General features: G+C 37.6%; 1 protein-coding gene across 5 annotated transcripts in view; it reads right to left on the bottom strand.

Moving 5' to 3' along the window:
• ARHGEF3 (Rho guanine nucleotide exchange factor 3) overlaps positions 1-24,233 on the bottom strand; it is a 117,958-nt gene that overhangs the window by 65,924 nt on the left and 27,801 nt on the right. For all 5 annotated transcript variants that reach the window (XM_065687413.1, XM_065687410.1, XM_065687411.1 and 2 more), the window contains exon 3: positions 11,033-11,099. In XM_065687413.1, the coding sequence (XP_065543485.1) occupies positions 11,033-11,099 (67 nt within the window). The remainder of the gene's footprint in view (positions 1-11,032; positions 11,100-24,233) is intronic.

Consider the following 24,233-nt stretch of genomic DNA (forward strand, 5'->3'; position numbering starts at 1 on the left):
CTATGAAGTCAAACATGAATAAATATGTAGATTTAAGATATGATGCCTGAGCAAACAAAAAAGTCATTTAAAGGAATAGCTATCTCCTTTTTCCTTTGATTAATTAGTAATACTTCACTTTTTCTTAAATATCTTGTATCCTGTAAATTATTAAGATATATATATGCACACACAGAGATAATTACCTCATGTATCCTACATCCTTACACCTCACTCTTTACCTGTTCTTATCCTATTCAGTCTTTCATGATTTGCTCAGATCTACAAACTCAGAGCTGGCTTTGCCAGGCTCAAATTCTGCAGACTTCCAGTAGGCAAAAATGTGAAGACAAATCTGAGTTTGAGCTAACAGCAATTCAGACTTCATTTTTCAAGAAAACAAGTCCCTAGTGAGCCGGTGCAATATTTCATCTGTTCAAGGACTCAATTAGAATAAAAAGTTTCTGCTGATGTGAAACTGATACCAGTCAGCAACTGATTTCTTCAACAAGAGCCATGACACTTCAATGGTACCTACAGGCATCACCTCTTGGATTGCCTTTGACAGCATTTTATCTAACTGAAATTCCTGGTGGATTACCTCATAGGCTTGAACACTGGCACATGCCAGAAAGTGGCCTGGTTGTGTCAGCTGATTCCTAATTCTGTGGTTACAATCAGGTAGAGATTCAGAGGCTTGACCTGGTTCTTTCCATAGGCTGGGAAATACATGCATTAGTGGCAAATTCTCTGCAAGACTTCCAGATTTGCCCGTCTCACCTCTTACAGGAGAAACTATCTCGAGTTTTTCACATACGGCCTCAGAGATAATGATTTGGAGAACTCTTAAGATGATGTTTCCCAAAAAAGTGAAAGACTGTCACTATTTTCTGAAGGCATTGGGAAGAGAATCCTTTTTATTATTCCTTATAGGACTACAGTAGTCCAGAAGGAAGTGTCACACCAAACTGCACAAGTCGTTGCCCAAATGAGTACCCTCAGAAAACCCTACGATTCTCTCCAATCTTCTAGGATCCTTACATTCAGGGAATGCAATCTAGTCTTAGGACTGGTGTAACTGCTGCCTGAGGACACAGTGATTGTTGAAACAGACTATTTCTTTTGAGGTTGTGACCCACTGAAAACTTGAAATAGTGCTTGGAAAAGAAATAAGACTTCCAAATTCAGCGGGGAGCCTACTGGCACAGAGACAAATTTAAACTGCTTTCTTATTGTGCATTATGAGTATTTTAAGGATATTATATTTAATTCTCTTTGAAAAGCTTTACAATTAACTGCAACCTAAAGAGAAACAGCACCACTGATCAATTTTTGAATCAAAACCAATGTAATAAATATTTTTAAATGTGCATTTTATAGAGTTTAAGAACATTACCTTAAACTATGTTAGGACTGCATTATATACAATGCTTCATACATCTTCCATTAGATTTAATATCCCATTTCAAAACATGCAGCAGAACCCAGAAATTATGAAATCTGTCATCGTGAGTGGAATTTAAGAGCTTCAAAAGATCTGAATTCATTTTAAAAATTTGATTTAGTATTATTTAGGAAATGTTCCAGTACGTTCTTATGACTGTTTAGATTACAAGTTCTTTAGAGAAAAAATAGTTTGTTATTATGTTTACATGATATCTAGAAAAATTGAGGCCCTATTTCTGGTTGCTACTGCAGTAAGGAAATCTGTTTCCAGGCTGCTATAAATAACATACACTACCACATTCCTCTTATTGTGCATTTGTGTTACATTTTAAAATATGGCCATACTTTTTAATTGCCATGTACATTCTAAACACAGAAAATAGCATAAGCTTTGAAGAAAAAAATCTTGTTCTTATGTTTAGATTAAAAAAATTAGGACTCATTTTAAGCCTGAAATGTCCCTGAGAGAACCTGGCTGTGAAAGCACTTTTACAGATGAACAGCAGTCTTCATAGAGAGTACCAACAAACACACTCAAAATGCTTCTTCCAAGTGAAAACATCAGAAGGAACTAAAATTTCCTTTTCTTTCTGTATCAGCTCTTAAGGACTGTTTATAAGCTCATTCAGATGTTTTCAAAAGGATTTCCTTCTCTTCTGGTCCTTAAAAGATTTTGTTTAACTTTCTGTCACAAGATCAACTTGACAAACTAAATCAGAACCTGTACAACTGGAGATGGAGAGGCAGATGTTTGAACAAAAACTCTATTACAGCACAGAGGATTTCCCAACTGTTTCTGCAAACAATGCCTTTGCAACCTTTTCCAAATGTGTAGCCCATTTAGTTTACTTTTTATTTGAAACTCCTTTTATTCAAAACAGCTCTACTCAAAACAGCACAGCCAAATTGGCAACTTCTACAATCAACTTACACTGACCAGCACATTTTTCACAATCTGAGCACTAGGAAATAATACGACAGACCATCACAACGATTTGGTAAAAAAGGAAAGGGCAATGTTAAAAACAATTTTGTAACAGGTTGTAGTAACAGCAAACTCTACTGCAAACACCACGACTAGTAAAACCAAGCAAAAAAGCAATTTAAAGTCATGTATGCAACCATTAATGTTTGCTAGTCATTTTAAAATAAACTTGCTAATCTGAAATAGTGTAGCATCAATAAAATATCAATATATAGTTCAAAATTATTTGTAAAATGATGGCTTCTCAGACTGAGTAGCATCATATTCAGCTGACAACCGCATCACTCTGTTAACTATTAGAAGTTTCTGAAACCAAGCCACGGGAAACAGCAATTTCACATCACATGTTCTCAAAGAGCAGCCACTGGTGGGGTGGGGACAAACAAATACAAAGAAATGGGCAAAGCTTGGTCTGACTTAAATTGAACAGGGGTCAAGTTCATCTGCTGTTGAGCAAAGAAAAGAATAGTAAATGACAGCGGGAGTACAAGGTAACACCCAATTTATGATTAAAGACAGGAAATCTGCTATATACCAGAACATCAAACTCTGGTCCAATTGTCATTCTCTTAGGCTATCTGCTTTGTCACATGTTGCTTATGGCTCAGTATTGTTTGTATGTGAAATATAGCTGGCATGAGGGTTTTTACAGCATATACAGAACATTTCTATAATAAATAATAAACCACACCTGGAACAAATATCAATTTGTTACAAAGCACTTAAAGGCCCATAAAATAAAGCCCTATAATGTTAACAGAATGACTGCATTAAGTGTTTTTCAATAAAATATCTATCTAGTGAAAACGTGAAATTTAAGAAATTCGTTCAAATGGGAGATATTAAACTATTTTCTTAATCAGAAAATTTCAAAATATTAATTGAATAACTGAGCTTTAATAAACAGAATACCCACCCTTTACAATAGAAACAATGATGGAAAGTCTTGCAGATGTAAAAGCCTATGACAGTCTCTTAATTTCTAGAATGCATTATCCAAATGCTCTATAAACATGTCTCTAAATTCCTGCCCCAAGAAATGTGCAATCTAAAGTGTATTTTATATAAATAGCATATAATTACTGTAAAGTAGCCCTGTAAACTAGGTAACTGGGCAGGTTGAATGACTCTGTACTTTGCTTACAGATTATTTCAGATGTAAAAGCTGCAGAAGTTTAATAAAACTGCTACTGAATTGAGTTAATGAAACATTGCAACTGCTAAGCATTACAGCACTCTCTAGACAGCACGAGCAGTAACATATCATATAACAAGCACAAGTATTTCTGCCCAAGTCCCAGACTCCCAGAAACCTGGTGAAGGCTAAAGGCCAGCCTGCATCATTCTCCTTTATACCCCATTTACAAATACCTCATATGTGTCTCTCCAGCACATGTTCATTGTTTTTGCAGTACTACTGTCTGCAAGGGACCTCTTAATTTTCACCACCCACTGATCCTACAAAAAGATACAGCCATTTATCACAGACCTAAGAACACATGTATCAAACAATGTTTTGCTGGAATTTCAAGACACTGACATACCTAACTTAACATTACAAACTGTGGGTAGAACTTCTGGTAATTAAACCACGCTGAGTCAGCACATCAGTTTGGAATAATACATTCTTGAATTCTTCACAATTGTCTAACTGGTTACACTGAGTTACTTTTTAACTTCAGTGTATACATTAAGAATACAACAATTCTGCTGTGTGTTTTGGAACTGCAGATGGAATTGACTGCTATCCAGTTACGCAAATGCCACACAATGAATTTCTGATAGCATCTCCATTTGTTTGCCAACATAAACTTTGCTGTTCCAAGAGAAATTACTCTTGTGACTAATCAACAACAATTCCAATGGTTTGTTCAAAAACAAAAGCAATAATAAGCTAAAACATTTAAAACTCCGCCATAGATTAAGCATTGAGACATCAAACCCAACTCTTTTACAAATAAAAAAATCAGTGGCTTGGGTGTTTACTTGGTACACTTCATAAGCTCTAGTCAGAGAACTACAAATTGTGCATCATGGAAGGGAATTTTTAACACTCCTATTGCCCCCTACACTCCTGCTATCAACAGTCTGAAGTAAAGTCTCCCTGCTCTTGCAGTGCTGCAAAGAACAAACTGCAAGACCACAGAGAAACTCAGCTTCTACTAAGCCCGTTATAAAGGCTTTATCGTTACAGCATATATCTTATTATACATCAAAGCAGAAACACTTACAGAATTGCTTCTTACCACTTTTAGTAATATCATGTATCAGAGACATTCTGGCCTAAGAAAGGTCAATGCTGAACAGAGGCACAACAGCACCTCCACAAAGACAGAATAAAAGCAAGCCTGAACAAAGACAGTAAAAGAGAAGTAGTGCTGGAGTAATTAAACTCTGAAATGGAAGAGCCTAAACCCGCTAGAAGAAGAAGGGGGAAGAAACGTAAAAGCAGCAAGTCAAGCACAGGAACACATCATCAGTTAGAAAGGAGAAAAAGGAATATGGAATTTGTACTTTTTTCTTTCCAAAGAAAAAGGAAGATAAGACGGGCCAGGGATCAAGCATCCACTTAGCATCTCTTTAACCTACTAAAGAGGTTAGAAGCAGCAGGAGACTGACTCTATGGAGACAGGTGGCAGTACCAAAGTAGGGACGGGAGAGCAGGGATGCTAGCAGTACTCCCCCCGGTGGAGGAGTCTGTCCGTGACACCTGAAGGAACTCGCTTGTGACTTTCAACAGGTGTAACTATTTTGCTCACAGCTATGCTGTCAATTACACTCCGAAACTTTTTCCCCACCACGGAGGAAGCTACTTAAATTGTGTATACAAGTATATTAAAACAGCAGAAAACCACCTGTGCCCTTTAGTATACGTACGCCAACTTGTGTTTTAAAATCTTATTGGTCATAATATGAGATACTGGTATGTAAGAACATTTGATCTACAGACATCAGTGCATAATTTTGCTTCAACAACTGTGAATAAAGGTCTGTCTGATATCACTTCTAAGAGCCTATTACAGGTAACAACATTGCTTAAGCTTAATGCACTTGAGCATCAGTGCATACAGAGATTAAGTAAACCCAGTCAGAATCCATGAGAGGTAAAGAGGTGCTTTCTGTGGAAGTATGTAATTATGTAATTTATGTATTTAATTATTGATTTAAAGCTAGGAAAGAACTTCTCAGAAACTTTTATCTTGTTTTGATTCATTCACCCTGAAAGGAATAACTGAAGTCTGCCAACTGCACAAAATAAATGTACTGTTTCACAAATAGCCTGAAAGGTATGGAATTCTTCCCATTTGGCACGAAAGACACTTTTTCCCCCCACAAACACACTTGCAGCAAACCTAGCAAAGAAACCACTTACATGTCTAAAATTGACTTTCAGCATGTTTAGCACATTTTTATATCAGGCTTCTCATAAATTAGACCAGCCTTCCTCACAGGTGACCACATCTGCAGCCTGGTTAGTCAAATGCTTTTGCAAAACTATAAAGGAAACAAAAAAGAAGGAGATAGGAAGAAGCCTAGTTGCAGCAAATTACCTTCCATCTTCAGACAACTGCACTCCAAACACATGACTCAGACTATTTCAAGTAGAAAATGTTGATTTGGATTTCACTATTTAATTATTTTTAACACTGAAGTTCTTCACCCAAATTTGGTGTGTAGTGGGGTAAAGCAAAGAAACCATCATAATGGTTCAGATGTTTGTTTAAAATATGCAGGAAATGATGCTAGCTCTTGGTGGAACAGTACAGACACAGTGATTAAGTGGAGACAAAACCAGCACCTTACTCAGTTATACCCACAACCCCAGTCTTCTTCATTAATCAGGTAACCACTTCTCTTTTGATTGTGTGACAGCTTATTCATAGCCCTCTCAGTGTCATCGTATCAACAGTGGGACTATTATGTATCTCTACTTTTACAAACATATCTAAATACATCATAAGAAAAAAAGTAAGTCGAAGGCTTTCAGTAACATGAGACCACCATTCACATTACTAAGTCTAGAAAATGATCCTGCTGCCAAAAACAGAAAGTGGGTGATTTTAAGAGAGCAGGAGGGGAGGCACATGAAGAAGCTGAAATCCAAAACTCCTCAGGAGAGATTCTTAGTCTTCTTGAATTCAGAACTTTCTTATTTATAAGCCTGACTCCTCTTACCATGGAAAAAAATAGCACACAAATGTGTAACTCAAGACTGTATCATAGCTACCAACCAACCACAGAAGTTTTAATCCTGACATCTTCTATTACTGCACGTGCATGACTGTACAAATGTAATCCTCACTTGATGAGATCCTTTATTAAATAAAACTGTTTCCCATCCTATATGGCAACATAACGCATTATTTCCATAAACATATTGATCTCCTGGCTCTTATGTATAAGCACCAAATGGTAAGGAAAGCCACTCATCTGCATCAAGATTTTAAGGGAAGAGTGGCATGGAGATGAGAAGAAGAAGAGTTAATGGCAGCCAGAAGAAAGCTCAAAACTAGGATTAATACCAATCTCTTGTGCTGAGATTTGTGCTGTTCTTTTCTTTATAGATATAACTCACCTGCTTCAGAACTATCCCCTCCCATCAGATAGTCGTGCCTCTTCTTACCAAGCCCTGGCCACAAACTGCTCCACACCCACATGGCATCTTCCCAGGGTCAGTATGGGCAAAGGCTGAACTCATAAACCTGTAGTGTTTTATGGAAGACTTCTGCCTCTACTCCATACTTCCATCTCTCTGCTTTCACACTTAGGAGCTTTCCTCCATTTGAATACATTATCCATTTCCACACATCTTTCACAGCTTTGCTTTCCCCATCTTAAGTATTCCTCTTCCTAAATTGCAGGTTCCCCCTCTTTCCTTCTGCTATCTTATACCCAGTATCTTCCTTTGCTTTAATCCTTTTCTAAATACCACATCAACTACCTAATCTTTCATGTTCTGGTTTTCCTATCACACTGTCCCTCCAGCTTGCAATATTCTTGTTTCTACAGGTACTGTGTTCTTCCTCCAAAATTACAGTTCTCACTAGAAATACCTTCCCTCTAAAATCATCTGTTTGCCAGACACCTGACCATATAACCTCTTCCAAGACCAAATTAACCCAATGCTTTGTGTACATGCAGGAGGAGCATAGAGCAGAGAGAGTGTACTGCCTTAAGAAATTTCAAATTTAGACTGTATGTCTGAATTTAAACCAGGATTTATTTCCGTATTTAAGAAAAACAACAAAAAAAAAAAAAAAAAAAAAAACCCGCTCCCTTCTCTCCACTGATACCTAAACATTGCCCAAAGTTCAGGAAGTAACTGCTACCATTACCTGAAAATGACAGCATTGGTGGATACACATAAATGAGATAATCTTGTAATGGAAATCCCCACTGAGAGAATTAAGTGTGATCTCTAACATAGGGCTTGAAAGAGCGGCTCAATACAGAAAAAACAGCTTTTCAAGACAAAATAAACTTAAGAAAGAAGAGCCAAAGTGAAGTGCAGAGGAGTTTCCTTGGTATATGTTTATCATCTGGGCCTTCCTTATCTTACTTTGAGGTTTACGTTGGTGTATGTTCAAGGATGCTTTAACACACTCACTTTATCAGCATGGTACACAGACATAAAAAGCAAAAATCTGTGAACTGACTGCAAACTGAAGACAGGTAGGTGAACACAATGTGACACACGGTGCTTAACCACCTTCTCGGTTTTTTTCTGATGTTGAAATGAACATGCATTATAGTCTGTAATATCGAAATAGCACAGATGTTTAAAACACCAGTTATGCATAAGCCTGTTAGAGTTTTGTATGTTATACTCAAGCATAGTACTGCTTCATGGTCAACATTAACTTAGTTCCTTTACCCGATAAGGTTTCACTCCGATTTGAGAAGACATCGAAGTTAACCTTTTATCATTCACCATGTACATAAAAACATTTATGACTTCAAGTCTGCTCACTGGGCTTTCCATAACACAATTTTTCCATTCATCAAAATAAAGCTGACACAGACACAATGCAAACATCCACAGAGACTTAGCTCTCTTCTCCAGGGCTCAGCTGTCTTGGTTTCAGCATCTAAACAGATCAAGTGAACAACTGATAGAGGTTCTTCCCTTGATGCAGTAGTTTATTTCAAACAATTAACTGCAACTACCACTTACTATGCATCCTATGATATAGTATAACTAGAGAACTTGACGTATGTGTTAGTATATGTTTCCTTAAAAATAAGATGGCAGACAATTCACAGGTCTTCATTTCTACACATCAAGAAAGCAGGTTGAAGGTCTTATACTCACTGCCTGTTCCCTCTAATACTACCTATTCCTATCTCTTTTCAGGTTCCTGTTATGGATTCTTAAGTCTTTTGCTCCCTAGTTCTCTGTCCTTCATGTACCAGTACCACCTCTGCCATACAGCATGGATCACAGACTTCATGCTGCCACGCTTAACCAGCCCTAAGTCCTTACTTCCAGTGAGCCACTGCTCTGAATTTGGGATCATTGTTTTTTCAGCTACAACTCAGTGACAATACTCTTCCTAGTACTTTCACACCTACTTTCCTCCATGATTACTCTTCCAGCATAGTTGAGAACTGGGAGAAATACTAGAGTCTATTTTAAACTGGCTTCAAAACTTCCAACTAATATACAAATTCTTGGTATTTTCCCCACATTCTTGACAATGCTGTTATGAGGGAACTATTTTCTTAGGAAAGCTAATAACCTCATCCCTGCAGTTTTGTAAGTGCAATGGAAGAAATAGATAGTGTCATAAAAAGCTCATAGTAAACAACAGAGAATGCTCTATTTAAAACATCAAATTAGAATACCAAGGTCAGCATCAGACATTGTGAAAAATACTTTCAGTTTTCATGAAGTTTACCATATTGTGACTAACACAGACCACTAAACCTATCAGTACCATCCACCCTTTCAGCAAAGCATTTAATGTCTTTATACTTATCATAGAATCATAGAATAGTTAGGGTTGGAAAGGACCTCAAGATCATCTAGTCCCAACCCCCCTGCCATAGGCAGGGACGCCTCACACTAAACCATCTCTCCCAAGGCTTCATCCACCCTGGCCTTGAACACTGCCAGGGATGGAGCACTCACAACCTCCCTGGGCAACCCATTCCAGTGCCTCACCACCCTAACAGGAAAGAATTTCTTCCTTATATCCAATCTAAACTTCCCCTGTTTAAGTTTTAACTCATTACCGCTTGTCCTGCCACTACAGTCCCTAATGAAGAGTCCATCCCCAGCATCCCTATAGGCCCCCCCTTCAGATACTGGAAGGCTGCTATGAGGTCTCCATGCAGCCTTCTCTTCTCCACACTGAACAGCCCCAACTTTCTCAACCTGTCTTCATACGCGAGGTGCTCCAGTCCCCTGATCATCCTCGTGGCCCTCCTCTGGACTTGTTCCAACAGTTCCATGTCCTTTTTATGTTGAGGACACCAGAACTGCACACAATACTACAAGTGAGGTCTCATGAGAGCAGACTAGAGGGGCAGGATCACCTCCTTCGACCTGCTGGTCATGCTCCTTTTGATGCAGCCCAGGATACGGTTGGCTTTCTGGGCTGCGAGCACACACTGCCGGCTCATGTTCAGTTTCTCATCGACCAACACCACCAAGTTCTTGTCCTCAGGACTGCTCTGAATCTCTTCTTTGCCCAACCTGTAGCTATGCCTGGGATGTGTCTGGGATACTTAAATGTTTTGCTGGAAGAAGCTCAGAGAAAATACATTTATATGGTCTCCTATATACAAAACCAAACTCTGTAGATTCAGTGTAGGTCAGTCCATATTACAGGTAATGGCAATTATACCAAATTATGTTTGCAAGGCAGAAAAGCCCTTTAACCAAAAGATTACAGCAAGACTATGACTTAAATACAATATGTAGTGACAGCTTCTTCTCCTAGACTGTATCCTAGGCTACAGTACTTACAAGGCAAACACACTATTGCTATCTGAATGGCACCACCATCAAATTCAGTTTTTCAACAAATTACAGAATGACAGGATGGTTTGGATTGGAAAGGACCTTAAAGATCACCTAACTCCAACCCCCTTCCATGGGCAGGGACACCTTCCACTAGACCCTGTCACTCAAGGCCCTGTCCAACCTGGCCTTGAAAATGTGAACATGTGAATGCCCCCAGGGATGGGGCATTCACAACTTGCTTAGGCAACCTGTTCCAGTAACTCACTTATCTAACAGTAAAGAATTTCTTCCTTATACCCAACCTAAATCTCCCCTGTTCAAGTTTGAACCCACCACCCCCTGTTCCTGTCACTACAGTCCCTGATGAAAAGTCCTTCTCCAGGGGACAAAGAGTGGAGAACATGAATCTCAAAGAATTAATCTACACGAGAAGTACACCTCTGAAACCTGAAGCAGACACAAATAAAAGCTCCTTTATACCACCAGCAAATATTAAGGATCTCTGTTTCACTTCTATTGCTTCTTCATGTACCTTTTCAATTAATTACTGTTGGAACACACATGCTTCCATATTTACCTGCTCAGCTACCCAAACAGAAAAGAAGCAGGAAAGAATCTCACAGAGTATGACCAAACTAATATCAAAAACTTACCCCTCTGAAATTCCAGCCCTTGGTAGAAGGAAACAAGGAAAAATTGTTCTGTTGCTGTTGTTTTGGCCTGCAAGATGAGACAAAGGAAAGTGTTACATTTTCAGCTGTCTCATTTTCTATATCAATAACAGAATGATAACAGATGGAGAAAAGAAAAAAACAAGTACTTCAAGTACTAAGACACCTTACATATCCTTGGCTGTTCTTCTGACAGGTTTCTCTCTTCAGTTTAGTTAAATGTTTTAATTCAGCTGGAGAGCTAAGAGACATGGCAGCCTTACAAACCTTCAGAGACACAGTGACTTGATGTCTGACAACAACTCATTACTCCTACTCATCTTCAAAAACCAGAGACAACCCTGACCTGAAGTGTGGATCTATGAAGCTGCAATTATGCCCTGTGATGCAAGATGGTGCAGACTGCCAGCTGTACTTGATGGGGACACTGAAGAGCCTTTATTCCTAACAGGAAAGCTATGTGAAGCCCCAGTGTAAAGCAAGCTAGCCATACCTTTGTGTGACACTGAAAAAAATAAGCTGACTTCTGTTTTTACTCCTTCCAAAAACCTTTCTCCTACCCTATAATTATCACTGCACAATTATTTCCGAAAAGCAACTGTAGCATTCTCCACTCTTAATAAGTGCTTTTCACCAGTAAGGTCTTAAATGACTTGACAAAACGTAGGCAAACATTGCTGTAATTTTAAACATGAAGTCAGATCAAAGCTTGACTGACCTGTTGTAGCTGACCGAACCAACAAATTGTTTGACAGTGGGACCTAAATGTTGAGCACACTGCAACTCCAACCATACAATTATACAGATTACAGAAGCCATCATAAATAACAATAGGAACAAAAAACTGCGTTAAAAAAGAGCAAATTAAATGGCTGCCTGTCAAACCTCACCACCCAACAACAACAGAACACGTTTGCAGTTAAAGCACCGGACTAACACATGAAAGATTCAGAAGTCACTGCTGCTACTTATAGCTCCTGAAGGACTCCAACAGACTGTGCCCCAGTTTCTTTTCCGTAGAGGCAGGATAGCAGTAGTTCTCTCTTTTTTCTATCTTCTCTATTTTGGTGTAAAATATTTGCTGACATTTTTCTTATGTATGTTAAAACACATCATGGAGCCAGTGATAACAGTAGATGGTTTTAGATGCCAACATAACACAAAAAACCATAATCACAAGAACTGAGCCATTTTTGTAACATCAAAGGTTGAGATGCAAGTTGTCCTGGGTTCAGCAGTAGCAGTCATTTTTCTCTTTCTTGATAGCTGGTGCAGCGCTATGTTTTTGACTTTCGGCCTGGGAACAGCGCTGGTAACACCGATGGTTTTGGTTGCTGCTCAGTAATGTTTACTCTGACCAAGGACTTTCTGAGCCTCATGCTCTGCCAGGGAGGAGGGGAAGCCGGCAGGAAGCAGAGACAGGACACCTGACCCAAACTAGCCAAAGAGGTATTCCGTACCACAGCACGTCATGCACAGTATATAAACTGGGGGCAGTTACCCGGAAGGGCGAGATCGCTGCTCGGGTCGGGCTGGGTATCAGTTGGCGGGTGGCAAGTAGTTGTATTCTCTTCCCTTGTTATTTCCCTTATCATTATTATCATTGGTGGCAGCAGTAGTGGTTTGTTTTATACCTTAGTTACTGGGCTGTTCTTATGTCAACCCGTGGGAGTTACATTCTTTCAATTCTCCTCCTATGGCTCTGGGAGCTGAGGGAGAAAGGAGGGGGGAGTGAGCGAGCGGCTGCATGGTTCTGAGTCACTGGCTGGGCTTAAAGCACGATATAAGTCTTAATGTTTTTTCATTTGAACAGCCAGCCAACCAGAAGGAATATCAGTATTTGAAACACATTGATAAAATCATTGAAAAGTACAAGGCAGCATACATGACAACCTTTAGTTACCATTAAAAACCATCCCTCTAATAAATCTTTCTATTACAGCTTTCCGAGTTAAAATATACAAAACTAAATTTTTAACCCGAAAGGTTAGAGGAAGGAGAAAAGTGTGATTAACAACAGCAATTTACACAGCTTAGAAACTGCCCTAACAGTATTTTGCATCATTTTTATTCACAGGTGGTCTCACAGCAGAACCAGTCAGTACTGGGAACTTTCTATAGAGTTGTGCTCCTTAGGAACTTTAAAAACCAAAATAAAATCTCATGTTTAAACTTCCATTTCTGCATTTTTATTTTGATATTTTAATGCTGTTCATGTCTTTATTTTCTCAGTTCATTCAAAATTGCACTAGTTCTGGTTTAGTTAAGCTGAATATAGGGGAAATAAAAGACATTTCATTTTCAGTATAGCAGAATTTATGATGGACAGTTACAAGGGAAAAGAAAACTTCATTAAAAATTATCTCTACCACAATCATTCTGTAACAAGAACTGAGAACTCTGTAATAAGCAATAAGTTTGTTGTATCATTCATCTATACTAAAGCAACAGCCATCCACTAGAAGACTGATGACTAACCATGTTATCATCCATCTGTAACTTTCCCATTCACTGAAAGCACATCGGACTACACAACAACAGCCAGTCCTTATAGGGAGCAGACAATATTAAATCTGTATTTTGACAGTTTTCACAATAGGTATCCTCCTTCCTTATCAGTCAAGAGCCATAACTTCATTTCAGTAAGAATGAACCTCACTATTATTATTTTAATACTATTGTAGTGTTATTAAAGAGCCTTAAATGCAGCAGCTTAATGAAACAAGCCAGTTTTACTAAAAGGAATTAATTAAATAGGTAGTGAAACATTGAAATCCCTATATGCTCCTCCATGACTCACTGGCCTGCTCCAACTCATACACAGCGGGTAACTAAACTCTTTCAAACTGTTTTTTTTCCCAGTGTGTGCACAGCTCTTCTAATGAGCAGAAATCAGGCTGAAGCATTAAATTTACTTACCATCCTATGGGCTACCTTAAAGCATTTCTTCAAGAACTTCTGCTTTTATGCATCTGGCCTGGCCACTACTTTCCTATTTTTATTCTGGCAGGAGTATTCAAAGCTTAAGCTTGTAACACAGTGAACACATCAAGTTTAGTTTCCCATTACAAGCAAGCATTTCATACAGCCGGTCTCAAACTTATGAAGATATTAAGGCTGCAAAAGTACCATCCCATTATCTTACTGACAGACTGGTTAGAAATCTCACTGATCCCATAACTAGAAACTGTCTAGGCTAAGCATATTAATAAATTGTTTATAACCACCATTCTGAACCAGCATTTTTCAGCTGAATAAATCCCTAAATCAAAATGAAGTAAAACAGAAGTTCTGGTTCTCGGCTGCACCTCAAGTAAAATACAGTTCTACCAAAACCAAGACCTTATTACAGTGTTAAGTTTGGTCCTTCACTATCAAGTTATTTTGATCTCTTGATCTTCCTGTCAACATCAGTGGGAACTGTACTGAAAGTAAGTAGAATATTGCAGATTCTTTCAAGTAAGTCTTAAATCGATGTCTTGCTGTTTTTGTACAAGGCACTACTCCTGTTACTTTTGAACCTTCTGTTTACTGGGTAATTCTTTTCTGAATTGTAGCAGTATATAAGCTAATGAAGAAACAGTCTGCCTCTATTATAAAACTATTAAAATACTAAACTGCTATTTGATAATTTATATACAAAACCACAAAGCTACAAAACTGACAACGGATTCTAAATTTTTAATAACCAATAAATGTTATGCTTTGATAGGAGGGATATTATATCACTATGTGTATTAGAACCACTTGGTTTGGAAATAATTTACCAGACCAATAATAAAAGTCAGCACTGGCATAAGTAGGTAGCAGACAGAACAAAATAAAATGTTAGCCTAAAGATGGAAAGAGGAGACAAATTAATAGGCATTAACAGTGACAAGCAGATCTGACTTAGGCACCTAAGTCTAAAATAAATTACCTGGATAATACAGTAAGACTTTTCAGATGTCATGAACAAGACAGGGATGGTTACTGCAACTGCATGCACTGTGATTAGCACTCTTGAAATACATCAAATAGATTATCGCATACCAAGGTCATGGCTGAGAGGAAGTAAATGTGTGAGGGAAAGACTCCCTACAATTACTTACAACAGTAATTTAAAAGCTGTAATATATAATACTTGGCCTTTCTTAAAGATGGATCTTTCTTCATTTAGCTAGAAGTCATGAAAACACTTTCTCCCCACTACTGCAGCTTTAAGAATGAAAGACTAGAAGGTGGGATTATGTAGGGACTCTTCAGGCTGTAGGAGGGAGGGGGTCACCAAACCTGTCAGCTGAGCTTGGTTTGGAGATCTCTATAGTAAGTTTACCTTGGAAACAAAAGCCTGAAACCAAGTTCATCCAATCTGAGAAAAGTGCAAGCAGAGGCCTGTCACTTGGATAGGCAACTAACTGGTGAAGACACTTAACTTGCAGCTGAGTCTGAGTGTCAAATTCCTTCTCCTCCTCCTCTTCACTATATATTTTAACTGTTTATCTTCCATTTAATCTTTAAACTCTAACCCTGGCAAAACAAGCCATGCAAAACGGAGTCTTCACATCTGTGTTGCTCAGACGTACCTTAGAGCTGTTGAAACATTTACCAGGGAATGCCTGAACCATACTGACTTGCCTGCCTGACAGTTTCCTAGTGATCCTGCTGTTCAGTGAGGATAATTTGGAATTTTACTGAAAAAAACCCACTAAAAATGCAGGAAAATCTGACACTGGTAGTAAGTATCCTCTGAGTTGTGGAGCTCTGTCTTTAACCAGTGTTCTTCTACCATTATTTCATAGTCTGGAGAGTAAATGACCGCAGAATTAAATATACAGAATTAAATATACAGAATTAAATATATAATGAATTATTGGATTAAGATTTGTAAGGTCCCTGATTCTGTGATTTATGAGAATCACTCCAAGTCCTAAGTCAACATGAAAAAAAGTTCTAGAACTTCTAATATACATCAATTAATTTATATTAATTAGCTTAATTACAGTAAATCAACTCCCTATGTTTTCTGTGACACAATGCTGTATTACACACTGCCCCACACAGAGCAAAGCTTTAGAAAAGAAAAGCACTTGTAGAGGAGGGGAGAAAGATAAACCATAAAATAAAAAACTACCACAGACAGAAAAATGTTGTTTTCTTTCTAAGTACATATGACAGAAGTGTGTATACAATGAAGACAAGATGTTGCCATAACTCTAACAAATTACTACGTGGATTAAGGATAAACATTGGTTGGTTTTTACTGAATTAAAAATGAAGTATCGCCGTCAAGGCTGAATTAGGTATTATTTGCCTTATAGTACGTTTATGTTGTCCCATTTGATGCTGGCATTCAGAAAAATAATCCAGTATTTTATATTAAACCAGCATCATTATAAAGGTTTGTCTGGAAACAAAACACTGATCCTTCTTAAAATGATTTTGCAAAAAACCTGCAAACAACATTAGCTGAGTAAGTACACACCTTGCATATTCCAGTTCCACCTTGGAACTTAAAATTAAAACTTGCTTTTTTTTCTTCTCACCTTTTACCAGTGGCAGTAACATTTACAGATCAATGAAACTGTAATTTTTGCAATTCTGTCTGCACACAACTCAGGACAGAACCCAGTTATGTTCCCCAGAATTTTGTTGACAATACTAAGAAAAATAATTAAAAGTCATAAAATAATGCTTTCATTCTTCAGCTGTGCATAGTTTTCTGTTTAGGTTCCCTCACACATGGTACTATGAATAGATACAATGTAAACATCTGTTGGACAAAGACATCCTCATTGAATTCTTTATTTAGACACAGTTTTCAGACACCAAATTAACATGATTCCCCAAATAAATCAGTGGAGGTTTTTTGTGCAACCTTTACCGTGCTGTACCTTATAATGACAACAGATACGTGTATAAACGAATCTAAAGACTACAGCATGCACTGTTTTAAAGCTTCTGCTACATTTACTAACAAAAGTGTGTTATCTTTCCTGAAGCATGACAAGATAAATGAACGATTTATGCCAGTTTACATTAAGCTCACATAACTTCTACATCTTCATCTGATCCTGCAGTCCTCCTGCACACAGAATCACTGACTACAACAGTATTTTTTTAGATATGAACATCCAAGCTGTGTGTGCTTTGTTTAAAGCTACTCAGCTGCTACACTTGTTTGAAGATAAAAGCGCATTTCACCAATCTACATGAATACTCTCTCAGATAATAAAAGGAAAGCTCAAATCACTTAGAGACAAGCTGCACTAAGTAAAAATTCTTTTCAGTCTGCAAAGAAAAGGTTATTACAGCTGTGAATATTTTATGAGGATACTGTTAAATAATAAATAGCATGTACTATTCAGAACTTCTCTTTGTAATGTCATCTGCTCAACCTATCAAAAGCGTACACTATGTACTGTTCAGAAAAGCACTTTTATTTTAACATACTGGGAGATTTGTGATACTAATTACAAAGAAAACATTCAACATGGTTTACCTGGTGAAGCCTGAGATACACAGGAGCATTTTAGGTTTGAACAATAATTCTGAACAATACTGATTTCTCTTGGACATTTTAAGTTACAGGTATTTGAATTAATGCACAATAATAAACTAATGTAATTGAACACTTTAATACCTTGAGGGAAACAAAAACACCCACCAAGGAAAAAAACCCAAACAGATGGCTGGTTTTTACTAGCTGGGCTGACTTCCTGAATACTAACATAATCTTTTATTGTATTACTATCATGAACTATGTGTCATAAATGTATTAAGAACGAAAACCAGCCCTTGTGAATCTGGCTCTACACAGATGAAAACAGCGGCACTGAAGTAGGTACATCTAAAAGTGAGCTGTCCCACACCTACTCTTTTCCCATGCTTTCTTCAGAACATGTTTACTTATACTATGAACCAACGCACAGCACCGTAAAATAGCCCATCACTAATAAACTCCAAAGAAGCCGCAAAATGTTTTTTTTTCTTATTTCTGTACTTGAATAATTTCATGTAGAATTTAATACTAATTTTATGGAAGAGGAGAAAAAGCTGAAGACCACATAAAATTCTACATTTCTATCTAAAAATCAGATATTCCTAATATTGTGACATTTCATCTTCTGAAGAAATACGGGCTTGTTTTAAAGCCTTAAACATGTTTCTTAATCTGTAACTACTACAGATCAATGCAGTAAATAATGTCTGATATACATGACTATAAAAGCATCCTCCTTGACATATATGAACTCTATTCCCAACTGAAACAAAAAGCCCTGGCTACTAGCCAGGAGGAGGCTGCAGGCTTTTCTGCTGTTTGACAAAGGTACGGCTAATGCTGGGGAAGGTGAGAAGAGAGTCCTGTATTATGTTTCTGTAACAAAATATCACTGTAAGATCAGAAAGATTATTCACTGGCTCACTTTGAATGCAGAGCCTAAAATTATTCCTATAGTGTTTCAAGAATCCTAGGAAGGAGAAACAGCAGTAACATGTTTGTTAATTTTTGTTATTACTTCATCCCACTGTTGTATCACAGATACATGCGGAATTCTTCACAAAGAGAACTCCTCATTGAAAAGAAATGCTTGCTCATCTCCACCCTACACAGCCAGCCCTCAAGGTAAGATCCTCTGGCCCATGGGAAAAACAACGATCTGATGATAATGCTTAAATGGCTGCCATCATGAGAGTGTGAGAAAAAGCAAGCCTCAGGCAGAAACATCACAATATTCATGCTCAAGTTGAGAACAAGTCTATTCCATTTTGATTTCAAAATATAAGCTGCCATTGAGAACCTATGGCTGGGAAATCCACTTAGTTTAGCAAGACAGTATAGCTACTGGTTGGACAGAAACAAAAAGGTTCATCCAGAGAAAGCATACCAGGGATTTCTTAGCAATTTGTGAAACAGAACCAAACAGCATTTTAAGCTTGTAGAGAAGCTTCTAACACCCTCAAATTGCACTAAGTCAAGTGCAATCACATCATGTTCTTCATAAAGGAAATGGGTGTTTTCTGAAAGTCCTTTTTGTTTGGATTCACATCATCTGGCTCTCTCAGTGAAGGTAAACATGAACTCCTGCAAAGCTGTGGTTGACCAACAGGCTTTTAGAAAGATCAGAATAGAGAGGGCAACACTATTTAAAACAAGTAACATTTGCGGGCAAGTCAATCCAATACAAGATTATATAACTTTCACGACAAACTCCTATACTGATATTTCTTTATCCCTTCATTTGCAGCTTCATCTTTTTCTGCGTTATAGCTTCTACATCAACTGCAAAGGCCAAAAATGTAGGTTTGTAACAAAAAAGTCAAATAGGATGGTTATTAAGCTGATTTAGAGGCTTCTCCGTGTTGAAAAGCGAAGAATTCCTGCACACCTTCTAAAGAGGGCTGTAAGATGTTTTCACACCTTGCTCTCAAGTATATGGCATCAAGCCAGTCAGTCAAGGAAGGAAACCTGCTTTTAGTAAATGTGTTCATTTATAAAGGATTGTAACTTTCAGAATACTGTTTCATTGAGAAAGATTATTCTTGCATGAAGAATAACCTTACATTGAGTGACAAGAACCACTCTTGTAATTTCTATGCAGACAGACTAGAAAGTTTTAGATCGAAATTGTAACAGGATGTTACAGAGATGTCACCACTGGAGCTAATAAACTAAACTTCTCCAAGCGCAGGCAATCATGCCCATCACTTAACCTCAGCGTACAGTAACCACCCCCCAACAAATACCAGATTATAACACAATTTTATGGGCAGTCTAGTTCTGCCCTCTGCCATGTCTGAAGGATTGCAGGCTGTCATGGCAAATTCCATTTAGCTATTTTGTCACATATAGTTCAATAACTTGGACATGAAAACCTCACCAAAGGTTACATTCTGCAATATACTGAGTCATTCTCAGCACATGAGCCCGTATTTCACCATGCCAAAGCTAAAACACAGGCAACAGAACTTCTTACAAACTTTAGGCATTGTCAGTTAATTAATAAGTTCAATTAAAAAGTCAAGAATTCATCAATTTATCAATAACAAAACCTTTCACAGGAAAGAGTATCAATATTTATAGAAAGTCTATGGGAAAAGCTTCAATTTTTTTCAAACAACCTTTCCCTGTTGCTACAGCTTTTTATTCAGAAATTTAAAGTACTGTGACTTGGGATTTTCTCCCCTTCCCCACTTTGGGTGCTGTTTTTAAAGATAAGAACCCACCAAACACCCTTTTTTCTTTTAGGGGAATAAGAAATCCAGGACAGCACACTTCCAGTCTGATATGATAAACACAACTAAGTTTAACAAAATATGTTAAGAAACAGCTGAAACATCCAAGGCAAGCAAACATTTTTAGTTATGTATCCAATGCAACCAGTTTTCTTTAGTAAGTTGCCAGTATACTGAATTTGTTTTAACTCAAGTTACATTATATGCACCAAAATTAACTGCGAGAGACCCTGAACCAAAGTTTAAAGCAATATGTGGTATACACATACATCAAGATCAAATTAAGCAACTTTTAGACCCAACAAAGACATTTTGATTTGTAAGATTTCACTTGCATTATTAGCAGACTGCCCACTGCAGGAACCCAAAGGAAACAGTGATTTCATTTTCATTTCCATCTGCACAGCAATTCTTAAGTTGCATAAATAACTGCAAGAGCAACTATCAGACCCCTAGGCTTAGAAAACTCTTTTCACCTCATATTTAACAAAGTGATCTTCATAATTTTCTTATTCAGTTTTAACATATTCTTTTAGATCTTGAAAAGAATAAGCAGTGTCCTTTCAATATCCATTACTTTCATTTCCCTTGTTTCAGTTCCTTTGATGTAACTCATTAAACTTCTTTCTGTGGCCATAAATCCCCTGAGCTCCATAAGCATTTTGTCCTACTCTATGACAGTAGAGCTACCAAATCAAGCCTGAAAATGCTTTCAGTTTAAAAGTTCATTCATATCATAAACACCAGACCGGTTTCCCCTTTGTTCTAAACTAAAGTGAAATAAACACAAACAAGACAACTAGATGCACAAAGGCCAGTTTATGCATTCAAGGAGAGCTAGATTCAACAACAAACAGTTTCAATAAATATTGCATCCTCTGACATCAGGATATTCTGTTTAATACAAACACTGACAAATTTATTTCTGCAGAGAGTTTTTGAAGGCAGTTTATAAATAGACACTGAAGTCAACAAATACTGACCTCTACCATGTGACTGTTGTGATCTTGATCTTCATTGCACAGTGAGGTCAGAAGGCTACTAAGATAGTTTCATCATCAAGAACTATGTAAATGCATTTACATAACAATGCTGCTAATAAAAGCTAAGTTATAATTTCTGAGCGGAAGACTTTGTACTACGTATTTGGCATTGGAAGTTTCTTTACAACATGAAACATTTGAAGCTGGTGCCAAATTTAACACCTAATGTTTTTAAACACTCTTCACTGGTCTGAGGGATGATGCTTCAGCACTACATTAAAAAGGTGTCTGAAACCAAACACCCCTTTCATAATATCTGGATTTTTATGTAGCAGAATGACTTCCCATTAAGTAATGAAAAAAACCTCCACGATTTCATTATTCATAATTTCTGAAGGGCTATTTCACCTGAGATGGAAAAGCAAAACATTTTCAGTTGTTAGTTATTATTCACAGCTGGGTTCCTGTGGGAACATTTTCTGCATCACTGTTGCCATAGTAATTACTATAGAAACCCTGAATGCAGTAGAGTAAAACCTGTTGAAACTATTGTTCTGTTAAAGCCCCAGTCAAAGTTTCAACATAGGACAGAAAATGTTCACTTATCTCTGCTTCTGCCAGAAATAAGTTATGGTTTCTAGTCTCTTCAATATAAATACACTAACTACATTACAGGCATTTCAGCTGAAGACCACTTTACAAAAGCAAACAGAAAACTTTGATAAATAATCTTGTTAATCAAGTACAAAATCCTATAATTATAAAATAACATGATGCCAGTGATGACTCTGAACACATGTATTTGTTGTTTTGTCCCAGGTGTGAACACACACACTGATTTTTTTTTTTATTACTATTCCTTCTGAATTGATACACTTCCTACAAAACCAGGAATTCACATGTTCACATGGATCAGACAAGAAATGGGAGATTCTGGGACCAGTGATGGGTTGATCTATCAATGGAGAAAATTTCCTCATCTCTTTCAAGGTAAGACTGGCTGTCCATGCCTGGAACCAGGAAGGCCTATATCTGTCTTATTTTACGTTAGTTATGAGATTTGTTATCAATTACCTTAACAAACACAAGTATGTAGTTGCTTTCCTTCTTCAATAGAAAATATCCAAACAGATGCTGATTTGATCAATGATGATGTAAAATTAGTTACCGTTTCCTTTATGGCCATGGATACCAGAACTACTGTTGGTAGCCAGAGCAACAGGAACAGAAGATAAATCCTACCCTACTTCTTTTGAATATGCTTCTAGAGCCAAGCTGTTGAATTTTATCCCATCATTTATAATATATCTCTTGATTAATAAGGTACCATCTTGCTTTTGGTACAGCACTTTTCCAAATGCATAAAAATGATGTTCTACGATTCTATGAAAAATTGATATGAAAAGATTTCACTTCACCCAACACTCTCCCCACTTCCAACAAAAGTGGGGTATTTTGCATTAAACACAAACAATTTAACAATGCTGCAAGATTGATTGACAGCATTATTTGCCTAATACCCCTATGGTTAGATCTCTTAAGCTTGACAATCTCAAACTGGGAAATATATATACAGCAATGTGATGAGTCAATCATTTGGGAGAAGTGGCATAGCAAGGAAGAACATACAGAGCTCAGCCTTGCAAGTCTAATGCTCCAGCACGGGCTCTTTGTTAAGGGTAAAGATTAATGATAAGAAGCTGCTTTCTCTTTCTTAAGAGAGCAATGTGGCAGCAGAATTAACTGAAGCAGCAGTCATATCCTGTGCATGGCATCTGACCTTGTGATCTCAATCAGAACGTAAAGAACAGAGAAGCAGCACTGAGCACACGTGATAAGCAGACAACATACACTCGCTGGAACAGACACTGCAAGGGGTAGAACTGATGAAGACTGGTTTCTGTGGAAGCAGGCCTCGTGTTTCACCCCACGCCTCGGCACATTCTGTCTCATTAGCCCTGTGACACTTGCCATAGAAAGACTTGGTTAGTGCAGAGCAACACATCTGCCGGTAGGATCCTGCCCAAAGAACAGAACATGGCTGCGCTTTCCAGCAGCCTTCCTCACAACGGTGATCTAACTGGGGTCTCTAACTCCCACCCAGATACAGTTACATTAAATCTTGTGGGTTTTGGCTTTGATATTGTTTGTATTTTTTTAAAAATGAAACCAAGCAATGGGTTGAAAAGTTACTGGCAAGAAAGCACAGTCATAAGCCATTTCCTGAGGAAACTAGGCCTTCTTGAAACCACACACACATCTTTCTGCATATCTGACTTTTCCAGGTAACTTGAAAAGCAAAGTAAATGGTTTCATAACTTCCCACTCCCCCTTACATCCTACTGAGGAACATAAAAGTTGGAGGGGGGTGGGAGTTGTTAAATGTTTTTTTTTAAACTAAAAATGTGTCACAACTTTTTTCTTCAAGTACATTTATGGAAAGGGAAAAATTAAAAGTTGTTCTTTAAATCATCATAATGAATCAGGCACCCCAGTTGGGGAAAACAAGTGCAATGGTTTTCCTCAAAGGTCATAAAAACAGGTGGCTGATCTCAAGAGAGAAAAATTTAAAATTACAAGCTAGTGAAAAATATTTCATGTTAAACCTAAAGCACAAAGAAATCTAACACTGCGTGTGATACGTAAACAAAGAGCTCTAAAATGAGCATGCTAAACTCAACTGCACCGGGAAAAGAAAATGCAGAAAAGAAACAATGCAGTACTTTTAAGTTGTCTTTAAACGGAAACCTCAAACAGTTACATCTTTGCTCTAGTAGAACAGCATTACAGTACACTTGTAATGAATGAGTTCTACTCTGAGAAGAAGCCTCAGCAAAGAAAAATTTGCCCTACAGTGCATTTGAGATTTAACTGATTGCTCAAATAATATTAAGGCATTAAATTACCATAGATGACATTTATTGTAATGATGCTCTGATATCATGAGTGTAAGTCTTTGCACACTAGATTACAATGTCTAATAG

The sequence above is a fragment of the Lathamus discolor genome, chromosome 7 (genome assembly GCF_037157495.1).
Source record: "Lathamus discolor isolate bLatDis1 chromosome 7, bLatDis1.hap1, whole genome shotgun sequence".
NCBI lineage: Eukaryota > Metazoa > Chordata > Aves > Psittaciformes > Psittacidae > Lathamus > Lathamus discolor.